The following is a 22422-nucleotide window of genomic DNA, read 5'->3' as shown; positions in this document are numbered from 1 at the left end:
ATCCACTAATTTAAGGGGTGTCCACATACTTTTGTATATATAGTGTATATAGGACTCTGGAGTCAGGTTGCTGAAAATATGTGAATAGCCTGTTTGGGACAGACACTTCTCCTTTGTTATTTTCTGAATGGAAAACAAGTGGCTCGTAAACTATACTCTTGACTGGAATGACAGTTGACTTATAATTTAATGGTTATTATAAGTTAAAAAGAAGTACGTGTAGAATATTGAGTACCTGTACGTGTCATCAGAATGCGACTCAAGCTTCCTCTGCATCATTGCTACAATATGTTTCACTCAACAACATGATAATGTGTGTGTTTGAGACTACAATACATGTGCTTTCTTAAACTGTGACAAAGCATGCCATGTGTTAGATCTAGCACTACCTGTAATACTCAATAACACTTTACTTTGAGGGGGCATACATAAGGCATTCATAACACCTCATGAATGACATGGAATAAAGAAATAAGTTATGAAGTTTGTTATGAATGATACTGAAACACTTGTAAAGTTGTTACGACCGCTTTCATGAAGGTTTTATCCCCTTCAAGTAAAGTGTTACCTAAAACTATAGTATCAGTAAAATTCAATCAGTAAAAAAAATGACAATGAATCGTTTCAGATTTTACTCAAATGTTTTTTGCAATAACCCAACATCTTGTGTGAAACCTGGCTATGTATGTGTGAATAAAACAATCTAGTGATTATACATGTGTATCTGCTTCCCTCAGCCAGGGCATTGAAAATGGGTCGTGGATGGGTATTCCAGCATGACAATGACCCAAAACACACGGCCAAGGCAACAAAGGAGTGGCTCAAGAAGAAGCACATTAAGGTCCTGGAGTGGCCTAGCCAGTCTCCAGACCTTAATCCCATAGAAAATCTGTGGAGGGAGCTGAAGGTTCGAGTTTCCAAACGTCAGCCTCGAAACCTTAATGACTTGGAGAAGATCTGCAAAGAGGAGTGGAACAAAATCCCTCCTGAGATGTGTGCAAACCTGGTGGCCAACTACAAGAAACATCTGACCTCTGTGATTGCCAACAAGGGTTTTGCCACCAAGTACTAAGTAATGTTTTGCAGAGGGGTCAAATACTTATTTCCCTCATTAAAATGCAAATCAATTTATAACATTTTTGACATGCGTTTTTCTGGATTTTGTTGTTATTCTGTCTCGCACTGTTCAAATAAACCTACCATTAAAATTATAGACTGATCATGTCTTTGTCAGTGGGCAAACGTACAAAATCAGCAGGGGATCAAATACTTTTTTCCCCTCACTGTATCTGACAACAACTTCAAATCTTATCTACATTTCTGCAAGATTTTGAGGCATTTCAGCAAGAGCCGAATGCTCAGTCAGTCAATCGTTGACAAAATATATTTTAAAAATCCCTTATTTCACAAAGTTAGCCCTACAGTGTAGGAGTGTGTGTGGTTTCTCAAGAGGAATTTTCCATAGCATTTCTACATTGACAATTTATTTTAAAGCAATGTTCACAAGTTACATAGCATTCAACTTTTTACAACAGTCAGGTTCTAGAAATGATAGCCGTGGTCACCTAGAAAGAAATACAATGGCATAAAACGAGGCTTATCTTTATCATGGTCTTGATTATGGCAGTTATTATTACGACTGAACATAATTATGGCTAAAACACCATTGAGCCCCGTATTCACACTCACTTTAAAATAGCTAGACACAAAATGTCACTGATGACATTGCAATCACCCATAACACCTAAACCGCTACCATCCTCTCTGTTCTGAAAGGAAATACGTAAAGATGTAGGCCAGTCAACATTTAGAATCTGTGCTTCTTTCACGTCTAGGCGGGATACCAGGCTAAACGCACCCCCCACCCCCCACAAAAAAAGAGCCTACGGAAGGTTTTCGTTACTTTATTAACCTAACATGGAATAGCTGTTGCATTACCACTCGAATATTATTACATCACGTTCTTAATACAATGTACAATTTGTGCTAATTTACAAGTTACATCAAAGCCTTATAAGGACAACCGGACATACAGATGATGACAACCAGTTAGAAATGAGTTTGTTGGATTGAGAAAGCGGTGCTTTAGCAGAGATACCACACTGAGACTGACATTTTCCATTGATAGATGACAGAACGGTTGTAAAGCTCTTCTCGGTTTTAAATAAGTGGCATTTTCCATGGTAGCTCAATGAGAAAGCAGGGTTTATGCAAGTCAAGTCTCTTGTGTTTTCTTTTCTCTTTGTTCTTCACTGGACATGACAGACCCACAGGGAATGTTGCAGAATGGAATCTGGGGCACGTTACAGAATGTTGAAGATCAACATTTCACGAATAGAGCTGACATTCGTGAAATGTTGTTGACGTGATGTTGAGATGCATGATGATGAACACACCCCTGGATACATCATGCTTGTAAGTGATTGGCTAGATGGGGTTATTGACAGGTGTGGTGACCAATCAGATTAGGAGTTATCCATGGAGAAAACTGTGATTGGCTAGATGGGGTGGTTGACAGGCCTGAGGACCAATAATATTTAGGAGTCGTCTAGAGAGAAGGCCCGGTGTGTGTTGGGGAAACGCTGGGAGCTGAAGTCTGGGTCATCTCTCACTCTCTCCCTGATGTCACTCCTCACCTGAGACAAACATATGAGTCAAGGTTAGGGCCGGTCAGTCTCATCTTGCCATGCTTTAAAGTCTCGTTCACCCTGCTGTTTCAGAGTGAATGTGAGCCAAAAAAAGATGTTTGGGTTTATACTTTTGAAATGCTTCCGCTGTTCCTCCCTTACCTTGAGGTTATTACTAATGTACAGTGCATTCAGAAAGTATTCAGACCCCTTGACTTTTTCCACATTTTGTTACTTTACAACCTTACTCATAAAATTGATTCAATAAAAATATTTCCTCATCAAATCTACACACAATACCCATAATGACATAGCAAAAACAGCTTTTTAGAAATGTTTACAAATCTATTAAAAATAAAAAACAGAAATACCTTATTTACATAAGTATTCAGACCCTTTGCTATCAGACTCGAGATTGAGCTCAGGTGCATCCTGTTTACATTGATCATCCTTGAGATGTTTCTACAACTTGATTGGAGTCCACCTGTGGTAAATTCAATTGATTGGACATAATTTGGAAAGGCACACACCTGTCTATATAAGGTCCCACAGTTGACAGTGCATGTTAGAGCAAATACCAAGCCATGAGGTCGAAGGAATTGTCCGTAGAGCTCCGAAACAGGATTGTGTCGAGGCACAGATCTGGGGAAGGGTACCAAAAAAATTATGTTGCACTGAACACAGTGGTCTCCATCATTCTTAAATGGAAGAAGTTTGGAATCACCAAGACGCCCGGCCAAACCCTTGACTTTTTCAATAAAAATTCAGACTCGTAAAAAAACTGAGCAATCGGGGGAGAAGGGCCTTGGTCAGGGAGGTGACCAAGAACCCGATGGTCACTCTGACAGAGCTCCAGAGTTCCTCTGTGGAGATGGGAGAACCTTCCAGAAGGACAACCATCTCTGCAGCACTCCACCAATCAGGCCTTTATGGTAGAGTGGCCAGACGGAAGCCACTCCTCATTAAAAGGCACATGACAGCCCGCTTGGAGTTTGCCAAAAGGCACCTAAAGGACTCTCAGACCATGAGAAACAAGGTTCTCTGGTCTGATGAAACTAAGATTGAACTCTTTGGCCTGAATGCCAAGCGTCATGTCTGGGTGAAACCTGGCACCATCCCTACAGTGAAGCATGGTGGTGGCAGCATCATGCTGTGGGGATGTTTTTCAGCGGCAGTGACTGGGAGACTCGTCAGGATAGAGGGAAAGGTGAACGGAGCAAAGTACAAAGAGATCCTTGATGAAAACCTGCTCCAGAGCGCTCAGGACATCAGACTGGTGCGAAGGTGCACCTTCCAACAGGACAACGACCCTAAGCACAAAGCCAAGACAACGCAGGAGTGGCTTCGGGACAAGTCTCTGAATGTCCTTGAGTGGCCCAGCCAGAGCCCGGACTTGAACCCGATCGAACATCTCTGGAGAGACCTGAAAATAGCTGTGCAGCAACGCTCCCCATCCAACCTGACAGTGCTTGAGAGGATCTGCAGAAAAGAATGGGAGAAACTCCCCAAATACAGGTGTGCCAAGCTTGTACCTTCATACCCAAGAAGACTCGAGGCTGTAATCGCTGTCAAAGGTGCTTCAACAAAGTACTGAGTAAAGGGTCTGAATACTTATGTAAATATGATATTTCAGTTTTTGCTTCGTCATTATGGGAATTGTGTGTAGATTGATGAGGTCATAAAAAATAAAAAAAATAATTAGAGTAAGGCTGTAATGTAACAAAATGTAGAAAAAGTTAAGGGGTTTGAATACTTCTTGAATGCACTGTATATGTGATTGGATTAGGGATGACGTTGCATCCTCCAGAAAGCAACACTGGCCGTAGTTTACCTGTTCTTGGTAGGCCTCCTGCAGCTCTGGCTCATCTAGTTCCCCCTGGAGGCTGTCTGGGGTAGTGACAGGTCTGACTCCTGCAGCCCGGGCCGCCCGGCTCACTGCCTCAGACAGGGACAGGTGAGGTCCCTCACCCTGGTGGGTCTGTGAGAAGGGGATAACAACAGGTCAACACTAACCCGAGCTGTGTTCAGTAATCACGAAACAGGAGAATAATATGTTTTGAAATTGGGAGGTATTACACAAAATTGTCCAATGATAAATTATAATTCTCCTCTTCCGTATCAAAATGTTTGACTCTCACTTCCTATAGAAACACTGTTAGAATAACCAGGTATACAGACTAGGCATTTCCGTTGAGAATATTCCTTAGCCCGGTACTACTTAATGGGCATAGCATCCTCATGACAAATAATTATAATTTACAATGGCAAGCTGGCTCTCATTAGGTTTCTAACCAGATGGACAGCTCACCTTCCTCCTCTTGGCAGGCATCCCGTGGAGATATGCATCAGACAGAGGGGGCTGAGCCTTTATCTTCCTCTGAGACAGCATGTCGTGTCTGATGATGGGAACCCACTCCTGATGAACACAAACACACAGCTCAGTGGTTAAACAGCTGGGCCTGTAACCGAATAGTCACAAGATCAAACCCCAGGAAATCATCTGGTGTAATTCTAGGTATCCTAGAAGAAATATCCTGTAATTGTGCCCTTGAGCAAGGCACTTAACCCCTAAACAATAAAGCATAGGTCCCATGTCCTTACAGGGGGCACTGCAGCTGCCCAGGGCTCCATGTCTCCTCCAGACTCCTCCCTTCCTCCTGCTGCTATGGCAACAGCTCCTCTGGTGTCCCCTGACGATGCTCTCCGCGAGGGGGTGGTCACCCCGGGGGATGCTCCGACCTCTTGTCTGTCCCCTGATGAAGCCATGGCCTCCTCTGCTGTGGTGGCCGGGGCCGGGGACAGACCTTCATCCATCTAGAGATGAGAGTAGGTTAACTAAGGTTAACTAAGGTTAACTAAGGTTAGCTGTACTGTATGAAGACAAAGATAACCATGTCCTCAAAGCTGTCTGAACTTTGTGTTCCTCGCTGATTTCCTGGAATTACCACATGTCTTTCTAGGTGAGGCCAAGCATGCAGTGTCCTTATAACCCTCAGATAACACCTGGAAAGACTGTGACCACACACACACACACACAATCACTCACCTCCACATTCTGTGTGTCTGTCTGCTGTCCAGCCTGTGCCTCAGGCTCTGCTCTCCGTGTGTGGATGACATAGTGCTGGATGTGGTCCTCAGTGACTGGGTTGTGCTCCAGGATAATGTGGAGTCTCATGGTCATCATACTGGTCAGCCAGTTGACCAGGCTGGGGTTGACCTCTGCTGACATCCTCCTCTGTGGACATAGAGAGAAAACATGTACAGAGCTTTACGTCATACACACCAAGCAGATATACCAGGACTCATCCCACAGCCTAACCTACCAGATACAATGGGATTCAACAGATTCATTCATTGACTAGTTTAGCAACTAGTTTGTCCTGAGATGGGAAAATATATGTGGACCGGCTATGGGTCCTGAGGACCGGGTTGGGAAACACTCAAGTCTATAAATAATAGAGTGGATAGAGTAGTGTAGAGGAGTGTACTAACGATGCGGTGGTTGATGACTTGGGTGAGAGCCCTCTGTTCCCCTCGGAGACAGTACAGGTTGAGAGCCAGACACTCAAACAGACCCTGGGTGCAGAGCAGGAGCAGGCGGGGGCCAAACGTTTGGTCTGCAGAGGTAGAGAGGAGCAACAGATTTACAGTCATGCTGCTGTTAGGTACTAGACTAGGGTTGACAGTAGTCCGGTGAACCAGTTTGGTAACAATGCATAGGACCCAGTATAGAAAAGCTGTATTATACACAAGGGGTTTGTGTGTTTTACCTGTGCAGCGTAGGATGTGCGTGGCCATGCGGGTGAACTGCTGTCTAAGGAAAGAGATGTTGGTCTGAATTATGTCCACTCCCTCTCTCACTGTCACTGTGGCCTGAGAGAGAGACAAGGTACAGTATTATTACAATATTATCAACATATTGTGACAATTTAATAGTCAGAGACAAAAGCTCTCTACTTACAAAGCTCTCTGCTATGTACTCCTCCAGACCATTGATGAGGTCTACAGATGCTGCCTGAAAAGACAAAACAGTGGTTTCAGTTTCTAAATTTCAAGCACACACTCTTTGAGGTGAAAAGCCAAAAACATTGGTCTTAATAAAGTTCACTGCAAATGGAGAGAATACTGTGCCAATTTCATGTCATGATTCTCAACAAAACAGCAGCTGGCAGTAGAGCAGAGGTACTCACGTTGATATTGGCATCAGTAGGCTCTTGACCCTGCAGGTAGTGCTGGTTGAAGAAGTCTGTGAGCTGGGGCTGGATCCGGCTGAGGGGCTGGGCGTTACCATGCATTAACAACACCATGTCCACCATGGAGAAACTGTGACACACCAGGGACAACAAGTCCCCAAAGAACCCTGCAGAGAGATGAGGTCAAAGAATATGTTCTGCAAAAACTAAGACATTTTGGTCTTCTTTCACTTTTCCAAGAACGCTATCACAGATGGCAAGGCACACCATCAGGTCAGGTGTAGGTTTCTACAGTTGAAGTCGGACGTTTACATACACCTTAGCCAAATACATTTAAACTCAGTTTTTCACAATTCCTGACATTTAATCCTAGTAAAAATTCCCTGTCTTAGGTCAGTTAGGATCACCACTTTATTTTAAGAATGTGAAATGTCATAATAATAGTAGAGAGAATTATTTTTTTCAGCTTTTATTTCTTTCACCACATTCCCAGTGTGTCAGAAATGTACATACACTCAATTAGTATTTGGTACCGTTGCCTTTAAATTGTTTAACTTGGGTCAAACGTTTCGGGTAGCCTTCCACAAGCTTCCCACAATAAGTTGGGTGAATTTTGGCCCATTACTCCTGACAGAACTGGTGTAACTGAGTCAGGTTTGTAGGCCTCCTTGCTCGCACACGCTTTTTCAGTTCTGCCCACAAATGTTCTATAGGATTGAGGTCAGGGCTTTGTGATGGCCACTCCAATACCTTGACTGTTGTCCTTAAGCCATTTTGCCACAATTTTGGAAGTATGCTTGGGGTCGTTGTCCATTTGGAAGACCCATTTGCGACCAAGCTTTAACTTCCTGACTGATGTCTTGAGATGTTACTTCAATATATCCACATCATTTTCCTTCCATCTATTTTGTGAAGTGCACCAGTCCCTCCTGCAGCAAAGCACCCGCACAGCATGATGCTGCCACCCCATGCTTCACGGTTGGGATGGTGTTCTTCGGCTTGCAAGTTTCCCCCTATTTCCTCCAAACATAACGATGGTCATTATGGCCAAACAGTTCTATTTTTGTTTCATCAGACCAGAGGACATTTCTCCAAAAAGTACAATCTCTGTCCCCATGTGCACTTGCAAACCGTAGTAGGCTTTTTTATGGCGGTTTTGGAGCAGTGGCTTCTTCCTTGCTGAGCGGCCTTTCAGGTTATGTCGATATAGGACTCGTTTTACTGTGGATATAGATACTTTTGTACCCGTTTCCTCCAGCATCTTCACAAGGTTTGGAAATTGCTCCCAAGGATGAACCAGACTTGTGGAGGTCTACAAAAAAAAATTCTGAGGTCTTGGCTGATTTCTTTTGATTTTCCCATGATGTCAAGCAAAGAGGCACTGAGTTTGAAGGTAGGCCTTGAAATACATCCACAGGTACACCTCCAATTGACTCAAATGATGTCAATTAGCCTATCAGAAGCTTCTAAAGCCATGACATAATTTTCTGGAATTTTCCAAGCTGTTTAAAGGCACAGTCAATTTAGTGTATGTAAACTTCTCACCCACTGGAATTGTGATACAGTGAATTATAAGTGAAATAATCTGTCTGTAAACAATTGTTGGAAAAATTACTTGTGTCATGCACAAAGTAGATGTCCTAACCGACTTTAGTTTGTTAACAAGACATTTGTGGAGTGGTTGAAAAACGAGTTTTAATGACTCCAACCTAAGTGTATGTAAACTTCTGACTTCAACTGTACATACATACATACATACATACATACATACATACAGTGCCTTCGGAAAGTATTCAGACCCCTTGACGTTTTCTACGGTTTTTTTACGTTACGGCCTTATTCTAAAATTGATTAAATGAATAAAAATACCCCATAATGACAAAGCAAAAACAGGTTTTTAGACATTTTTGCAAATGTATTCAAAATAAAAAACAGAAATCCCTTATTTACATAAGTATTTAGACCCTTTGCCCTTTTTTTTTTACATTTACACTACCAGTCAAAAGTTGTGTTAAACAAATCAATATATATTTTATATTTGAGATTCTTCAAATAGCCACCCTTTGCCTTGATGACAGCTTTGCACACTATTGGCATTCTCTCAACCAGCTTCATGAGATAGTCACCTGGAATGCATTTCAATTAACACGTGTGCCTTCTTAAAAGTTAAGAAGGAAATAAATTCCACAAATTAATGCATTTGAGCCAATCAGTTGTGTTGTGACAAGGTAGGGGGGGGTATACAGAAGATAGCCCTATTTGGTAAAAGACCAAGTCCATATTATGGCAAGAACAGCTCAAATAAGCAAAGAGAAACAACAGTTCATCATTACTTTAAGACATGAAGGTCAGTCAATACGGAAAACATTTCAAGAACTTTGAAAGTTTCTTCAAGTGCAGTCGCAAAAACAATCAAGCGCTATGATGAAACTGGCTCTCATGAGGACCGCCACAGGAATGGAAGACCCAGAGTTACCGCTGCTGCAGAGGATACGTTCATTAGAAAATGCAGCCCAAATAAATGCTTCACAGAGTTCAAGTGAACACATCTCAACATCAACTGTTCAGAGGAGACTGTGGGAATCAGGCCTTCATGGTCGAATTGCTGCCAAGAAACCCCTACTAAAGGACACCAATATGAAGAAGAGACTTGCTTGGGCCAATAAACACGAGCAATGGACATTAGACAGGTGGAAATTTGTCCTTTGGTCTGGAGTCCAAATTTGAGATTTTTAGTTCCAACCGCCGTGGCTTTGTGAGACACGGTGTGGGTGAACGGATGATCTCCGCATGTGTATTTCCCACCATAAAGCATGGAGGAGGAGGTGTTATGGTGTGGGGGTGCTTTGCTGGTGACACTGTCAGTGATTTATTTAGAATTCAAGGCACACTTAACCAGCATGGCTACCACAGCATTCTACAGTGATACGCCATCCCATCTGGTTTGCGCTTAGTGGGACTATCATTTGTTTTTCAACAGGACAATGACCCAACACACCTCCACGCTGTGTAAGGGCTATTTTACCAAGAAGGAGAGTGATGGAGTGCTGCATCAGATGACCTGGCCTCCACAATCCCCTGACCTCAACCGAATTGAGATGGTTTGGGATGAGTCGGACTGCAGAGTGAAGGAAAAGCAGCCAACAAGTGCTCAGCATATGTGGGAACTCCTTCAAGACTGTTGGAAAAGCATTCCAGGTGAAGCTGGTTGAGAAAATGCCAAGAGTGCGCAAAGCTGTCATCAAGGCAAAGGGTGGTTATTTTGAAGAATCTCAAATATAAAATATATTTTGATTTGTTTAACACTTTCTTTGTTACTATATGATTCCATATGTGTTAGTTCATAGTTTTGATGTCTTCACTATTATTCTACAATGTAGAAAATAGTAAAAATAAAGAAAAACCCTGGAATTATTAGGTGTGTCCAAACTTTTGACTGGTAGTGTATATTCTAGTCATTTGGCAGCCGCTTACAATAAGAGCATTCAATTTAAATAAAAGGCAACCACATATCCCGATTATTGCAAGTAAAACCATCGAAATAGTAAGCCATTGAATCTTTTCTGTGCTAGTAAGAAAGGACAAGTATGCGTATGAGTGCGAGTGCAAGTGCAAGTGTTAGGTTTTTACTTTTGTCAGTGACTCACCGAGAGCGTCCCCAGATCCAGGTGTGAAGAGGTTGGTGGTCTGAGACAGTCTCTGGATAAACTGAGCGATGCTCTCCCCGTTCCCCTGCGGAGCCCCCAGAGACCCCATCATGGTGGAGAGGACCCCCTGGACAATACCTGTGAACAGCTCCGGGCTCAGGGATGGGTCCACTCCACCCCCAGGGGCCGCCTGGGGAGGGGGGGCAGGGGTGCCTTGGCCAGGGGGAGGCTCCTGGCCGGGTGGGGGTGCGGGTGAGGGTCGGGAGAAGATGGGTTGGTTAGCCTAGAAATGGGAGAGGAACTATTGGGTAACTACTGGGTGACACTTTGTTGCACAGTCATCTAGTTGTCTGGAGTTTATTTCTACTAATTGTGACTACTTCAACTTCGACTAATTACGACAACTTCGACTAATTACGACAACTTCTACTAATTACGACAACTGACTAATTACGACAACTTCTACTAATTACGACAACTGACTAATTACGACAATTTCAACTAATTATGACAACTTCTACTAATTACGACAACTTCGACTTCTACTAATTACAACAACTTCAACTAATTATGACAACTTCTACTAATTACGACAACTTCAACTTCTACTAAGTACAACTTCAACAATTATGACAACTTCTTCTAATTATGACTACTTCAACTTCTATTACAGCGTAATAACAGAGAAATTACATGATTATTACCTAAGAGTTACTTTTCAGTCACATTGATTATAAGAGTTAACAAAAAGTTACCAATAGGGTTCAATAATTTAATCTCTCACCTGGATGAAGTCTGACATTCCCTGGAAGAACCCTGGGACTCCAGGTACGGTCACAGTGATGTGTGGGTTAGGTCCAGAACCAGGGGTTCCTGGCCCACCTGCTCCACCCAACAGGGAGCCCAGGAGTTGGGCTAGGTTGGCCTCGGCGACCCCCTCCGGTGGCTGGCCCATGGAAGTGGTGTTGGTGGTGTGGGTGGTGGTCTGGCCAGAGGTGTTCGCCCCACAGGAGGGGTGGGGAGGGACGGGATTGGAGGATGAGAAGGAGGAGGACGCAGAAGATGATGAAGAGGAGGAGGTGGAGAAAGAGAAGGAGTGGGAGGCAGATGAGGAGCTGGTAGATGTCTGGTCACCTGGAGGAACTGGGAAAAAGAAGACTTCTGATTCATTGTCCATTTTCTTTGAACGCTACAAAATAAAACCCATCATTCACCCAATACAATAATCAATCACTCACCTTGCTGTCCAGGCATCTGCCCAGGCATCTGTTGCCCAGGCATCAGTAGCTGTCCAACCAGACCACTGATCATCTGAGTTAGGGGAGAGGGAGCCAGAGGTGTGCCCTGGAAGAAGAGAATAAATGGAGGAAGAGATCAGTTGATTAGTTGAATCAGGTGTGTTAGAGCAGGGCCGGAACAAAAGTCTGCACACCCAGTAGCTCTCCAGGAGGATTGGCCACCCCTGCCGACGTACAACAGCACAAGCACATAAGAGACCAAAGTCGTTCCTCACAGACTTCTCCATCTCTGCCTCTCCTCTCCTCACCTGAAGGTTCTGTTGCCCACCAGCAAGGGGCACTGAAGCCCTGAGGTTGATGGTGGTGCCCCTGGTGCCCACAGGCTGGGGGATGTGGGGGGAGAAGGAGGGGCGCGTGATCACCACCCTGGCTCCAGGGGGCAGAGGGCCGTGAGGGTGAGGGGGGGCAGAGGGGTCAGAGCTGGGGGTGGTCCCGGGGACACCTGCTCCTGGTTGCCCGGGGTGACCCGTGGCGGCAGCAGTTGCCATGGCAGCAGCCTGCTGAGAGATCTGGTGGACGATGGCCTGCATGAACTCTGGAGGAAGGCCTGCGATGTGGACCGGAGTAGCACCTTCAGATTGAGAGAGCACAGAGATAAATACTTGATAAAACAGTCAGCAACATCCCAGGGACTGGTGGTTGAGAGACTGTGGTATAGGGGTCTGGTGTATACACCATAGAGAACATAGCGTGATGTAGGGTCAAAAGCACTCACCAGGCTGTCCAGTACCCATGGGGATCTGTTGTCCTTGGACCTGAGGGCCGCTGCCAGAATCTAATGGAGAGACAACCAGGGAGAATACATTACCTTACAACTCTGAATATGCATACTGGGTATGCAAGCTTTTGCTCCACTCCAGCTCTCCTCCAACACACCTATAAGGTTTCCTATAGGAGATCAACAATGACTAGGTCTCTCTCGGATTGGAATGATTATCTAATGTACTGATTATTTGGTACGCATGAGAGACACTGTTAGGGCATGACAACTCCAAGATGAGCCAAGAGCAAGAGTGAGAGAAAATAACAAATGTGGCCCCTTCCTCACCATCCAGGTTCATCTGCATCATTACCACAGGCTCCATGGTCTGGTGGGTGATTCTGATGACATGTGGAGCCCCCTGGCCCTGACTTGGCTGCTGATTGCCTGCGTTGGGCTGTGGAGGCGGGGTCTGGCCCTCTGATTGGCCAGGAGCCTGAGAGGGTTGGGCCTGGCCCTCGGCTGCATGCCTCCCATTGGACGTCATGGTCACTGTGGTTCCCAAGTTTCCGAGGTTCCCCAGGTTTCCTAAGTTTCCAAGGTTTATCTGAAGACACAAGTCAAGTTAATAACATCCCAAGAAAATGGTGTGCATGTACAAACTTAAATTTGAAAAGAGCAACAGCTAAATGCTGGTAAAAAGTATGAATGGCTGGTGATTAGAATTTGAATCCACCAACCAGTGAGGTTTAGTTTTAGAACCTGGTACTAAAATACCAAAATTGCTGTGAGTATATGTGGAAGAAACTCTCCACACAGTGACCTACCGGTATGGGGATTTGATGTGGCATACCACCCTGCAGCAGGACGGGGGAGCCGTAGTGGGACATGGGCCGAACCACGTGGAGGTGACGGGGGGGAGGAGTGGCCAGGTTACAACGCAGGTCACTAAGGGCAACCAGGGTGTTGCCAAGGAGACGGAGAGACTCCCCGACCAGGTTGAGAACGTGCTGGTCCTCCTCTCTCTCCTGGGTCTGTGACGACAGAAGAACAATGTTGTGATTGATTCACATGTGGTTTATTCAAGTCTGTTTGGGGCTCCATTTCACTCATGCAAAACAGCACTGTGACTGATCTATTCAAAAAGACTCACTATACTCTGCGGCGCAGTTTATGATGTAACTTTTCTTCTCATGGACACCATTACATTTAAAGGACGAATATGTAACAGGAGTTTAAGTTTGAAGTAAAAACAGTGTGATGATGTGTTGCTTGTTGCTGTGCAACTGAATATTATGGAGTTGTAGTGTTTACGTTGTTGTTGTAGTCTGCTGAAGTGGCAGCCCCCAGGATGGAGTGAGTTCTCTCTATGAAGGGACGAAGCCTCTCCTCCACCCTCCTCACCTCCGACAACACCTCCACTAGCGCTGCTGGGCTGGGGTGGCTGGGAAGGGAGGGAGTGGAGGAGGCAGAGAGAGAGAGAAGAGAGAGATTAAGAGGTACGTGTTCAGTAGGCATGAAACAGCAGAAAGCGTTTTGATTCTATTTGAAACACATTTTAATGTTCCTTTTTTTTTTTTTATGCTTTGCTACGCTGTGCCCTCCTGAGCACTTACTTGGGCCCGGAGTGGGGTGGTCCTTCTGTCTGGCTGGAGGAGGTGGGAGGGGGAGGTGGTGGATCAGGTGCAGGAGGGGAGGTGTCCATAGGCTGGGCTGCTCCTGCAGTGGCAGCTGTAGCGGAAGAGGATGAGGAGGAGGAGGAGGAAGAGGAGGTGGACTGAGATGTCTCCGGCTCAGCTTGAGATGGCACACCACTGGGCTGACCCTGCAAACACAAACATGTTGTCTAAAAGGTCAACTAGGCACTGAAAATAGATTTCTGTATAGTATAGAATAATAGCATAGCATAACATAGCATAGTATGTGAGTTGTAACTGTACCTCCAGTCTGTGGATCAGAGACTGGGTCTCCCTTAGCAAGTTCTCAGCCAATTGCAGCCTCATCCTGGGCTCGCTCTGCACTGATTGGTCAACGTTGATATGCACATCTACTGAGCCGTTGCTCTACAAACAAGACAGATCATTAACATACTGTATATATTACTATTAGGGTATGTGTGCATTACTTTTTCCACATATTGTTATGTTACAGCCTTATTCTAAAATTGATTAAATTGATGAGGGGAAAAAACAATCAAACACAATACCCCATAATGACAAAGAAAAAACTGGTTAAGATGTTTTTGCAAATGTATACATTTTTTTTAAAAACATTGAAATATCACATAAATATTCAGACCCTTCACTCAGTACTTTGTTGAAGCACCTTTGGCAGCGATTACAGCCTTGAGTCTTCTTGGGTATGACGCTACAAGCTTGGCACACCTGTATTTTGGGAGTTTCTCCCATTCTTCTCTGCAGATCCTCTGAAGCTATTTTCAGGTCTCTCCAGGGATTTTTACTCAGGTTCAAGTCTGGGTTCTGGCTGGGCCACAAGGACATTCAGACACTTGTCCCGAAGCCACTCCTGCATTGTCTTGGCTGTGTGCTTAGGGTCGTTGTCCTGTTGGCAGGTGAACCTTGGCCCCAGTCTGAAGTCCTGAGTGCTCTGGAGGAGGTTTTCATCAAGGATCTCTCTGTACTTTGCTCCGTTCATCTTTCCCTTGATCCTGACTAGTCTCCCAGTCCCTGCCGCTGAAAATCATCCCCACAGCTTGATGCTGCCACCACCATGCTTCATCGTAGGGATGGGTGCCAGGTTTCCCCCAGACGTGACACTTGCCATTCAGGTCAAAGAGTTCAATCTTGGTTTCATCAGACCAGAGAATCTTGTTTCTCATGGTCTGAGAGTCCTTTAGGTGCCTTTTGGCAAACTCCAAGCGGGCTGTCATGTGCCTTTTTACTGAGGAGTGGCTTCCGTCTGGCCACTCTATCATAAAGGCCTGATTGGTGGAGTGCTGCAGAGGTGGTTGTCCTTCTGGAAGGTTCTCTCATCTCCACAGAGGAACTCTGGAGCTCTGTCAGAGTGACCATCGGGTTCTTGGTCACCTCCCTGACCAAGGCCCTTCTCCCCCAATTGCTCAGTTTGGCCGAGTGGCCAGCTCTAGGAAGAGTCTTGGTGGTTCCAAACTTCTTCCATTTAAGAACCTTCAATGCTGCAGACTTTTTTTGGTACCCTTCCCCAGATCTGTGCCTCGACACAATCCTGTCTCGGAGCTCTACGGACAATTCCTTCGACCTCATGGCTTGGTTTTTGCTCTGACATGCACTGTCAACTGTGGGACCTTATATAGACAGGTGTGCCTTTCCAAATCATGTCCAATCAAATACATTTACCACAGGTGGACCGCAATCAAGTTGTAGAAACATCTCAAGGATGATCAATGAAAACAGGATGCACCTGAGCTTAACTTCGAGTCTCATAGGAAAGGGTCTGAATACTTATGTAAATAAGGTATTTCATTTATTTATTTGCAAAAATGTCTAAAAACCTGTTTTCGCTTTGTCATTATGCGGTATTGTGTGGAGATTGATGAGGAAAATGTTTTATTTAATCCATTTTAGAATAAGGCTGTAACGTAACAAAATGTGGAAAAAGTCAAGGGGTCTGAATACCTTCCGAATGCACTGTGTATGTGTGTGTGTGTGTGTGTGTGTGTGTGTGTGTGTATATATATATGACAGTAATAAAGAAAACTTACTCCAGTGCTGGTGCCAACTCTGGCATTCCTTCCTGCTTCTCCCACTCCTGCCATCATCTGCTGCACTTGCATCTGCCAAGGAAAGTTATTACAGTTGTATTACTACACTGTTAATACACTCAATTCATCTAGACGCTCAACTAATCCTACAGACACATTAGGTACCCATTAAAACGGTTTGATTCAATTTATTTTTTAGGTGCTCAATATTTTTTCTGAATAAAGACTATGAAACAGCTGCACACCAACACACAACCTTGACTCACCTGTATCTGCTGGGGGTCCATGATGTTGACGGGCAGGTTAAAGGTTCCCAGCATGACGTAGCTGTTCCCGTTGCGGTCCTGGGGGCCTCCCTGGGAGGAGGAGGGGGTGGCACCTCCCTCTGTTCCCCCTGAGGACACTCCTCCTCCCCCACTGCCAGACTGGGAGGTCTGAGGAGGAGCACGCTCCACCAGGTGGATCACCTTACCAGCCACATCTGAGAGGACATAGGAGGAGAGAATGAGAGTGGAGGAGAGAGAAGGAAAGAGAAGGAGAGAGGACAGAGAATTAATTTCTGCATAAATCAGTCATAAAATTTGATCTGATCATCTAAGTCACAACAATAGACAAACACAGTCTGCTTAAACTAATAACACATACATTATTATATTTTTCTTGTCTATATTGAATACATCGTTTAAACATTCACAGTGTAGGTTGGAAAAAGTATGTGAACCCCTAGGCTAATGACTTCTCCAAAAGCTAATTGGAATCAGGAGTCAGCTAACCTGGAGTCCAATCAATGAGACGATATTGGAGATGTTGGTTAGAGCTGCCCTGCCCTATAAAAAAAAACTCACAAAATGTGAGTTTGCTATTCACAAGAAGCATTGCCTGATGTGAACCATGCCTCGAACAAAAGAGATCTCAGAAGACCTAAGATAAAAAATTGTTGACTTGCATAAAGCTGGAAAGGGTTACAAAAGTATCTCTAAAAGCCTTGATTGTCATCAGTCCACGGTAAGACAAACTGTCTATAAATGGAGAAAGTTCAGCACTGTTGCTACTCTCCCTAGGAATAGCCGTCCTGCAAAGATGACTGCAAGAGCACAGCGCAGAATGCTCAATGAGGTTAAGAAGAATCCTAGAGTGTCAGCTAAAGACTTACAGAAATCTCTGGAACATGCTAACATCTCTGTTGACGAGTCTATGATACGTAAAACACTCAACAAAAATGGTGTTCATGGGAGGACACCACGGAAGAAGCCACTGCTGTCCAAAAAAACATTACTGCACGTCTGAAGTTTGCAAAATAGCACCTGGATGTTTCACAGCGCTACTGGCAAAATATTCTGTGGACAGATTAAACTAAAGTTGAGTTGTTTGGAAGGAACACACAATACTATGTGTGGAGAAAAAAAGGCACAGCACACCAACATCAAAACCTCAACCCAACTGTAAAGTATGGTGGAGGGAGCATCATGGTTTGAGGCTGCCTCAGGGCCAGCTTGCTATCAGACGGAAAAATGAATTCCCAAGTTTATCAAGACATTTTGCAGGAGAATGTAAGGCTATCTGACCGCCAATTGAAGCTCAACAGAAGTTGGGTGATGCAACAGGGCAACGACCCAAAACACAGAAGTAAATCAACAATAGAATTGCTTCAACAGAAGAAAATACGCCTTCTGGAGTGGCCCAGTCAGAGTCCTGACCTCAACCCGATTGAGATGATGTTGCAGAGACCAGACATCCCAAGGATATTGCTGAACTGAAACAGTTTTGTAAAGAGGAACGGTCCAGAATTCCTCCTGACTGTTGTGCAGGTTTGATCCGCAACTACAGAAAACATTTGGTTGAGGTTATTGCTGCCAAAGGAGGGTCAACCAGTTATTAAATCCAAGGGTTCACATACTTTTCCCACTCTGCACTGTGAATGTTTACAGTGTGTTCAATAAAGACATGAAAACGTATAATTGTTTTTGTGTTATTAGTGTAAGCCCACTGTGTTTGTCTATTGTTGTGACTTAGATGAAGATCAGATCAAAATTTTATGAACAATTTATGCAGAAATCCAGGTAATTCCAAAGGGTTCACATACTTTTTCTTGCCACTGTATGTAGTATATTACTTACAGTGTCCTTAGAATAGTTGCTGGCTTTTTTACTCACTGTATTCGTTCAGTGTAGTCTCGTGGCTTTTTTACTCACTGTATTCGTTCAGTGTAGTCTCGTGGCTTTTTTACTCACTGTATTCGTTCAGTGTCGTCTCGTCCTGCAGCACTCTGCCCTGGTAGATTAGTCTCTGCTTGTCCACTGGGATCTCCACTGATGCAGCTATGTGTTCTTTGAACTCCTTCACTGTCAACTGAGGGACAAATAGCAGGCTCAGTGCATCGCTAGTACAGAGCTGAATAAATATATTTCCCTCTCATAAGTGTACGAGATATATGCCACATAGAAGTAGCCTGGAATTCAAACTGATATGTTCAGTTGGATTTCAGACCAAGACAGAAGCAGACAACAACAACAACAACAACAACAGGAAGTCACAGCCTACCTCTCTGCGGACAGTGTAGCTCCTGCTCTGGGAGTCCAGGGTCTTCACAGTGACCTCTATGGTACTTGCTGACTCCTCCATGGTTTCTCTGCTAGAGCATAGAGAAATACAGTCAGCAAATGTACTTTCTCCAGAAAATGTTCACCCATGAAGACAGTCGATTGGTAGCCAAATCGTTAATAGTACTGTACCTGTTTTGGGTAATCTCACTTGAATCGGGGTTGTTGTTAGTTTGCTAACATAGTTGGCTAATCCAAATGGAATTATCACGAAGCCAGCTAACCTCCCGGAGGAGAATTTATTTGTCTTCGTTCAATGTCAAAGCACGACAATTCCGTTAATTTCTCTGTATCCAACGGAATACCCTGTCGGTGAAATGAGCAATTAGCTACTTTGTCTATACTTCAAATATTTACAGTTCATATTCCGTTGAATGGTTTCTAAAAAAAAGTGCGACACAATCTAGTCGTGCAAGGACCCATATGACGCACAAAACGCGAGTGTTCATTTTAAATGCCTGTTTGTTTTGGTGTGAGTCTGTGCGCGTGTGTGAGAGAGAGCAATAACTGTGTACAGTGGACTTTGAAAACAAAATGTACCAATTATCAGTTTACTGATGCAGTTTAACATCAGTGTGTCTAATGTACACTCACCCTCCTAACATTCTTTCTTTCTCTCTCTCCAAGACCATTACTTCCTTCCTCTGACCCTTGGGAATTAGATTAGGAGCACAGTGTACCCTCTTCATCCCTCACTCCTTCACCTCTTTCTCATCTCAGGTTGAGCTTAATCCTGCCTATTTTTAGCTGAAGACAGGATAGTTGGTGTGTGTCCATGGGCGCAATGTTAACCTTACCTTCATAACACAATGTTCAGCTTGTGTAAAGAGGGGGTGAGAGCAGAGGGAACAAAAGAGGCCATATGCACAGATCGGAAATAACTGGACAATTGAGAACAAATCCCACAGACATTGCTTTCACCTTTATGGTGTTCTCAAATGAGTCCAGGTGTAGGGTGGTTGGAGAGGAGTGAAAGTCACCATTGACTACATAGATGGATAAATATAAATACAGTACCCGTCAAATGTTTGGACACAGCTACTCATTCCAGGGTTTCTCTTTATTTTTACTATTTTCTACATTGTAGAATAATAGTGAAGACATCAAAACTATGAAGTAACCAAAAAAGTGTTATACAAATCAAAATATATTTTATATTTTAGATTCTTCAAAGTAGCCACCATTTGTCTTGATGACAGCTTTGCACACTCTTGGCATTCTCTCAACCAGCTTAACCTGGAATGCTTTTCCAACAGTATTGAAGGAGTTCCCACATATGCTGAGCACTTGTTGGCTGCTTTTCCTTCACTCTGCGGTCCAACTCATCCCAAACAATCTCAATTGGTTTGAGGTCGGGTGATTGTGGAGGCCAGGTCATCTGATGCAGCACTCCATCACTCTCCTTCTTGGTAAAATAGCCCTTACACAGTCTGGAGGTGTGTTGGGTCATTGTCCTGTTGAAAAACAAATGATAGTCCCACTAAGCGCAAACCAGATGGGATGGCATATTGCTGCAGAATGATGTGGTAGCCATGCTGGTTAAGTGTGCCTTGAATTCTAAATAAATCACTGACTGAATCAGCCCAGAACTACACGGGAGGATCTTGTCAATGATCTCAAGGCAGCTGGGACCATAGTCACCAAGAAAACAATTGGTAACACACTACGCCGTGAAGGACTGAAATCCTGCAGCGCCCGCAAGGTCCCCCTGCTCAAGAAAGCACATATACAGGCCCATCTGAAGTTTGCCAATGAACATCTGAATGATTCAGAGGAGAACTGGGTGAAAGTGTTGTGGTCAGATGAGACCAAAATGGAGCTCTTTGCCATCAACTCAACTCGCCGTGTTTGGAGGAGGAGGAATGCTGCCTATGACCCCAAGAACACCATCCCCACCGTCAAACATGGAGGTGGAAACATTATGCTTTGGGGGTGTTTTTCTGCTAAGGGGACAGGACAACTTCACCGCATCAAAGGGACGATGGACGGGGCCATGTACCGTCAAATCTTGGGTGAGAACCTCCTTCCCTCAGCCAGGGCATTGAAAATGGGTCGTGGATAGGTATTCCAGCATGACAATGACCCAAAACACACGGCCAAGTCAACAAAGGAGTGGCTCAAGAAGAAGCACATTAAGGTCCTGGAGTGGCCTAGCCAGTCTCCAGACCTTAATCCCATAGAAAATCTGTGGAGGGAGCTGAAGGTTTGAGTTGCCAAACGTCAGGCTCGAAACCTTAATGACTTGGAGAAGATCTGCAAAGAGGAGTGGGACAAAAACCCTCCTGAGATGTGTGCAAACCTGGTGGCCAACTACAAGAAACGTCTGACCTCTGTGATTGCCAACAAGGGTTTTGCCACCAAGTACTAAGTCATGTTTTGCAGAGGGGTCAAATACTTATTTCCCTCATTAAAATGCAAATCAATTTATAACATTTTTGACATGCATTTTTCTGGATTTTTGCTGTTGTTATTCTGTCTCTCACTGTTCAAATAAACCTACCATTAAAATTATAGACTGATCATGTCTTTGTCAGTGGGCAAACGTACAAAATCAGCAGGGGACCAAATACTTTTTTCCCTCACTGTATATATATATATATATATATATATATATATATATATATATATATATATATATATATATATATATATACACACACACACACACTACCGTTCAAAAGTTAGGGGTCACTTAGAAATGTCCTTGTTTTCGAAAGAAAAGCAAATTTTTTTGTCCATTAAAATAACATCAAATTGATCAGAAATACAGTGTAGATATTGTTAATGTTGTAAATGGCTATTGTAGCTGGAAACGGCTGATTTTTAATGGAATATCTACATAGGCGTACAGAGGCCCATTATCGGCAACCATCAGTCCTGTGTTCCAATGGCACGTTGTGTTTGCTAATCCAAGTTTATCATTTTAAAAGGCTAATTGATCATTAGAAAACCCTTTTGCAATTATGTTAGCACAGCTGAAAACTGTTGTGCTGATTAAAGAAGCAATAAAACTGGCCTTCTTGAGACTAGTTGAGTATCTGGAGCATCAACAATTGTGGGTTCGATTACAGGCTCAAAATGGCCAGAAACAAATAACTTTCTTCTGAAACTCGTCAGTCTATTCTTGTTCTGAGAAATGAAGGCAATTCCATGCGAGAAATTGCCAAGAAACTGAAGATCTTGTACTACGTTGTGTACTACTCCCTTCACAGAACAGCGCAAACTGGCTCTGACCAGAATAGAAAGAGGAGTGGGAGGCCTCGGTGCACAACTGAGCCAGAGGACAAATACATTATTGTGTCTAGTTTGAGAAACTGATGCCTCACAGGTCCTCAACTGGCAGCTTCATTAAATAGTACCTGCAAAACACCAGTCTCAATGTCAACAGTGAAGATGCGACTCCGGGATGCTGATCTTCTAGGCAGAGTTGCAAAGAAAAATCCATATCTCAGACTGGCCAATAAAAATAAAAGATTAAGATGGGCAAAAGAACACAGACACTGGACAGAGGAAGATTGGAAAAAAGTGTTATGGACAGACAAATCGAAGTTTGAGGTGTTCGGATCACAAAGAAGAACATTTGTGAGACGCAGACCAAATGAAAAGATGCTGGAGGAGTGCTTGATGCCATCTGTCAAGCAAGGTGGAGGCAATGTG

At 44.0% G+C, this 22422-nt stretch overlaps 1 protein-coding gene across 3 annotated transcripts; it reads right to left on the bottom strand.

The window, feature by feature from the left end:
* Positions 1 to 1467: 1467 nt before the first annotated feature.
* On the bottom strand, positions 1468 to 19171 carry LOC121571891 (large proline-rich protein BAG6-like). 3 transcript variants are annotated; one of them, XM_045222042.1, is made up of 24 exons: positions 18898 to 19171; positions 18707 to 18797; positions 18397 to 18514; positions 16432 to 16646; positions 16166 to 16237; positions 14406 to 14528; positions 14082 to 14290; positions 13780 to 13909; positions 13293 to 13499; positions 12814 to 13072; positions 12481 to 12540; positions 12014 to 12336; positions 11706 to 11811; positions 11252 to 11610; positions 10468 to 10750; positions 6818 to 6987; positions 6589 to 6642; positions 6398 to 6500; positions 6120 to 6244; positions 5674 to 5862; positions 5229 to 5441; positions 4936 to 5043; positions 4459 to 4605; positions 1468 to 2636 (listed from the first exon to the last, which is right to left on the bottom strand). In XM_045222042.1, the coding sequence occupies exons 2-24, from the start codon at positions 18785 to 18787 to the stop codon at positions 2538 to 2540; spliced, it is 3753 nt and encodes a 1250-aa protein (XP_045077977.1). In that variant the 5' UTR covers positions 18788 to 18797; positions 18898 to 19171; the 3' UTR covers positions 1468 to 2537. The 3 variants fall into 3 exon arrangements, with proteins under 3 accessions (XP_045077977.1, XP_045077978.1, XP_041739609.1); XM_045222043.1 differs by having other exon boundaries at positions 10468 to 10699; XM_041883675.2 differs by having other exon boundaries at positions 18707 to 18794.
* Positions 19172 to 22422: the final 3251 nt, after the last annotated feature.

Source organism: Coregonus clupeaformis, chromosome 8 (genome assembly GCF_020615455.1).
Source record: "Coregonus clupeaformis isolate EN_2021a chromosome 8, ASM2061545v1, whole genome shotgun sequence".
Lineage (NCBI taxonomy): Eukaryota > Metazoa > Chordata > Actinopteri > Salmoniformes > Salmonidae > Coregonus > Coregonus clupeaformis.
Note: the sequence above shows the minus strand (reverse complement) of the source record. Positions and strands in the feature narration are given on the sequence as shown.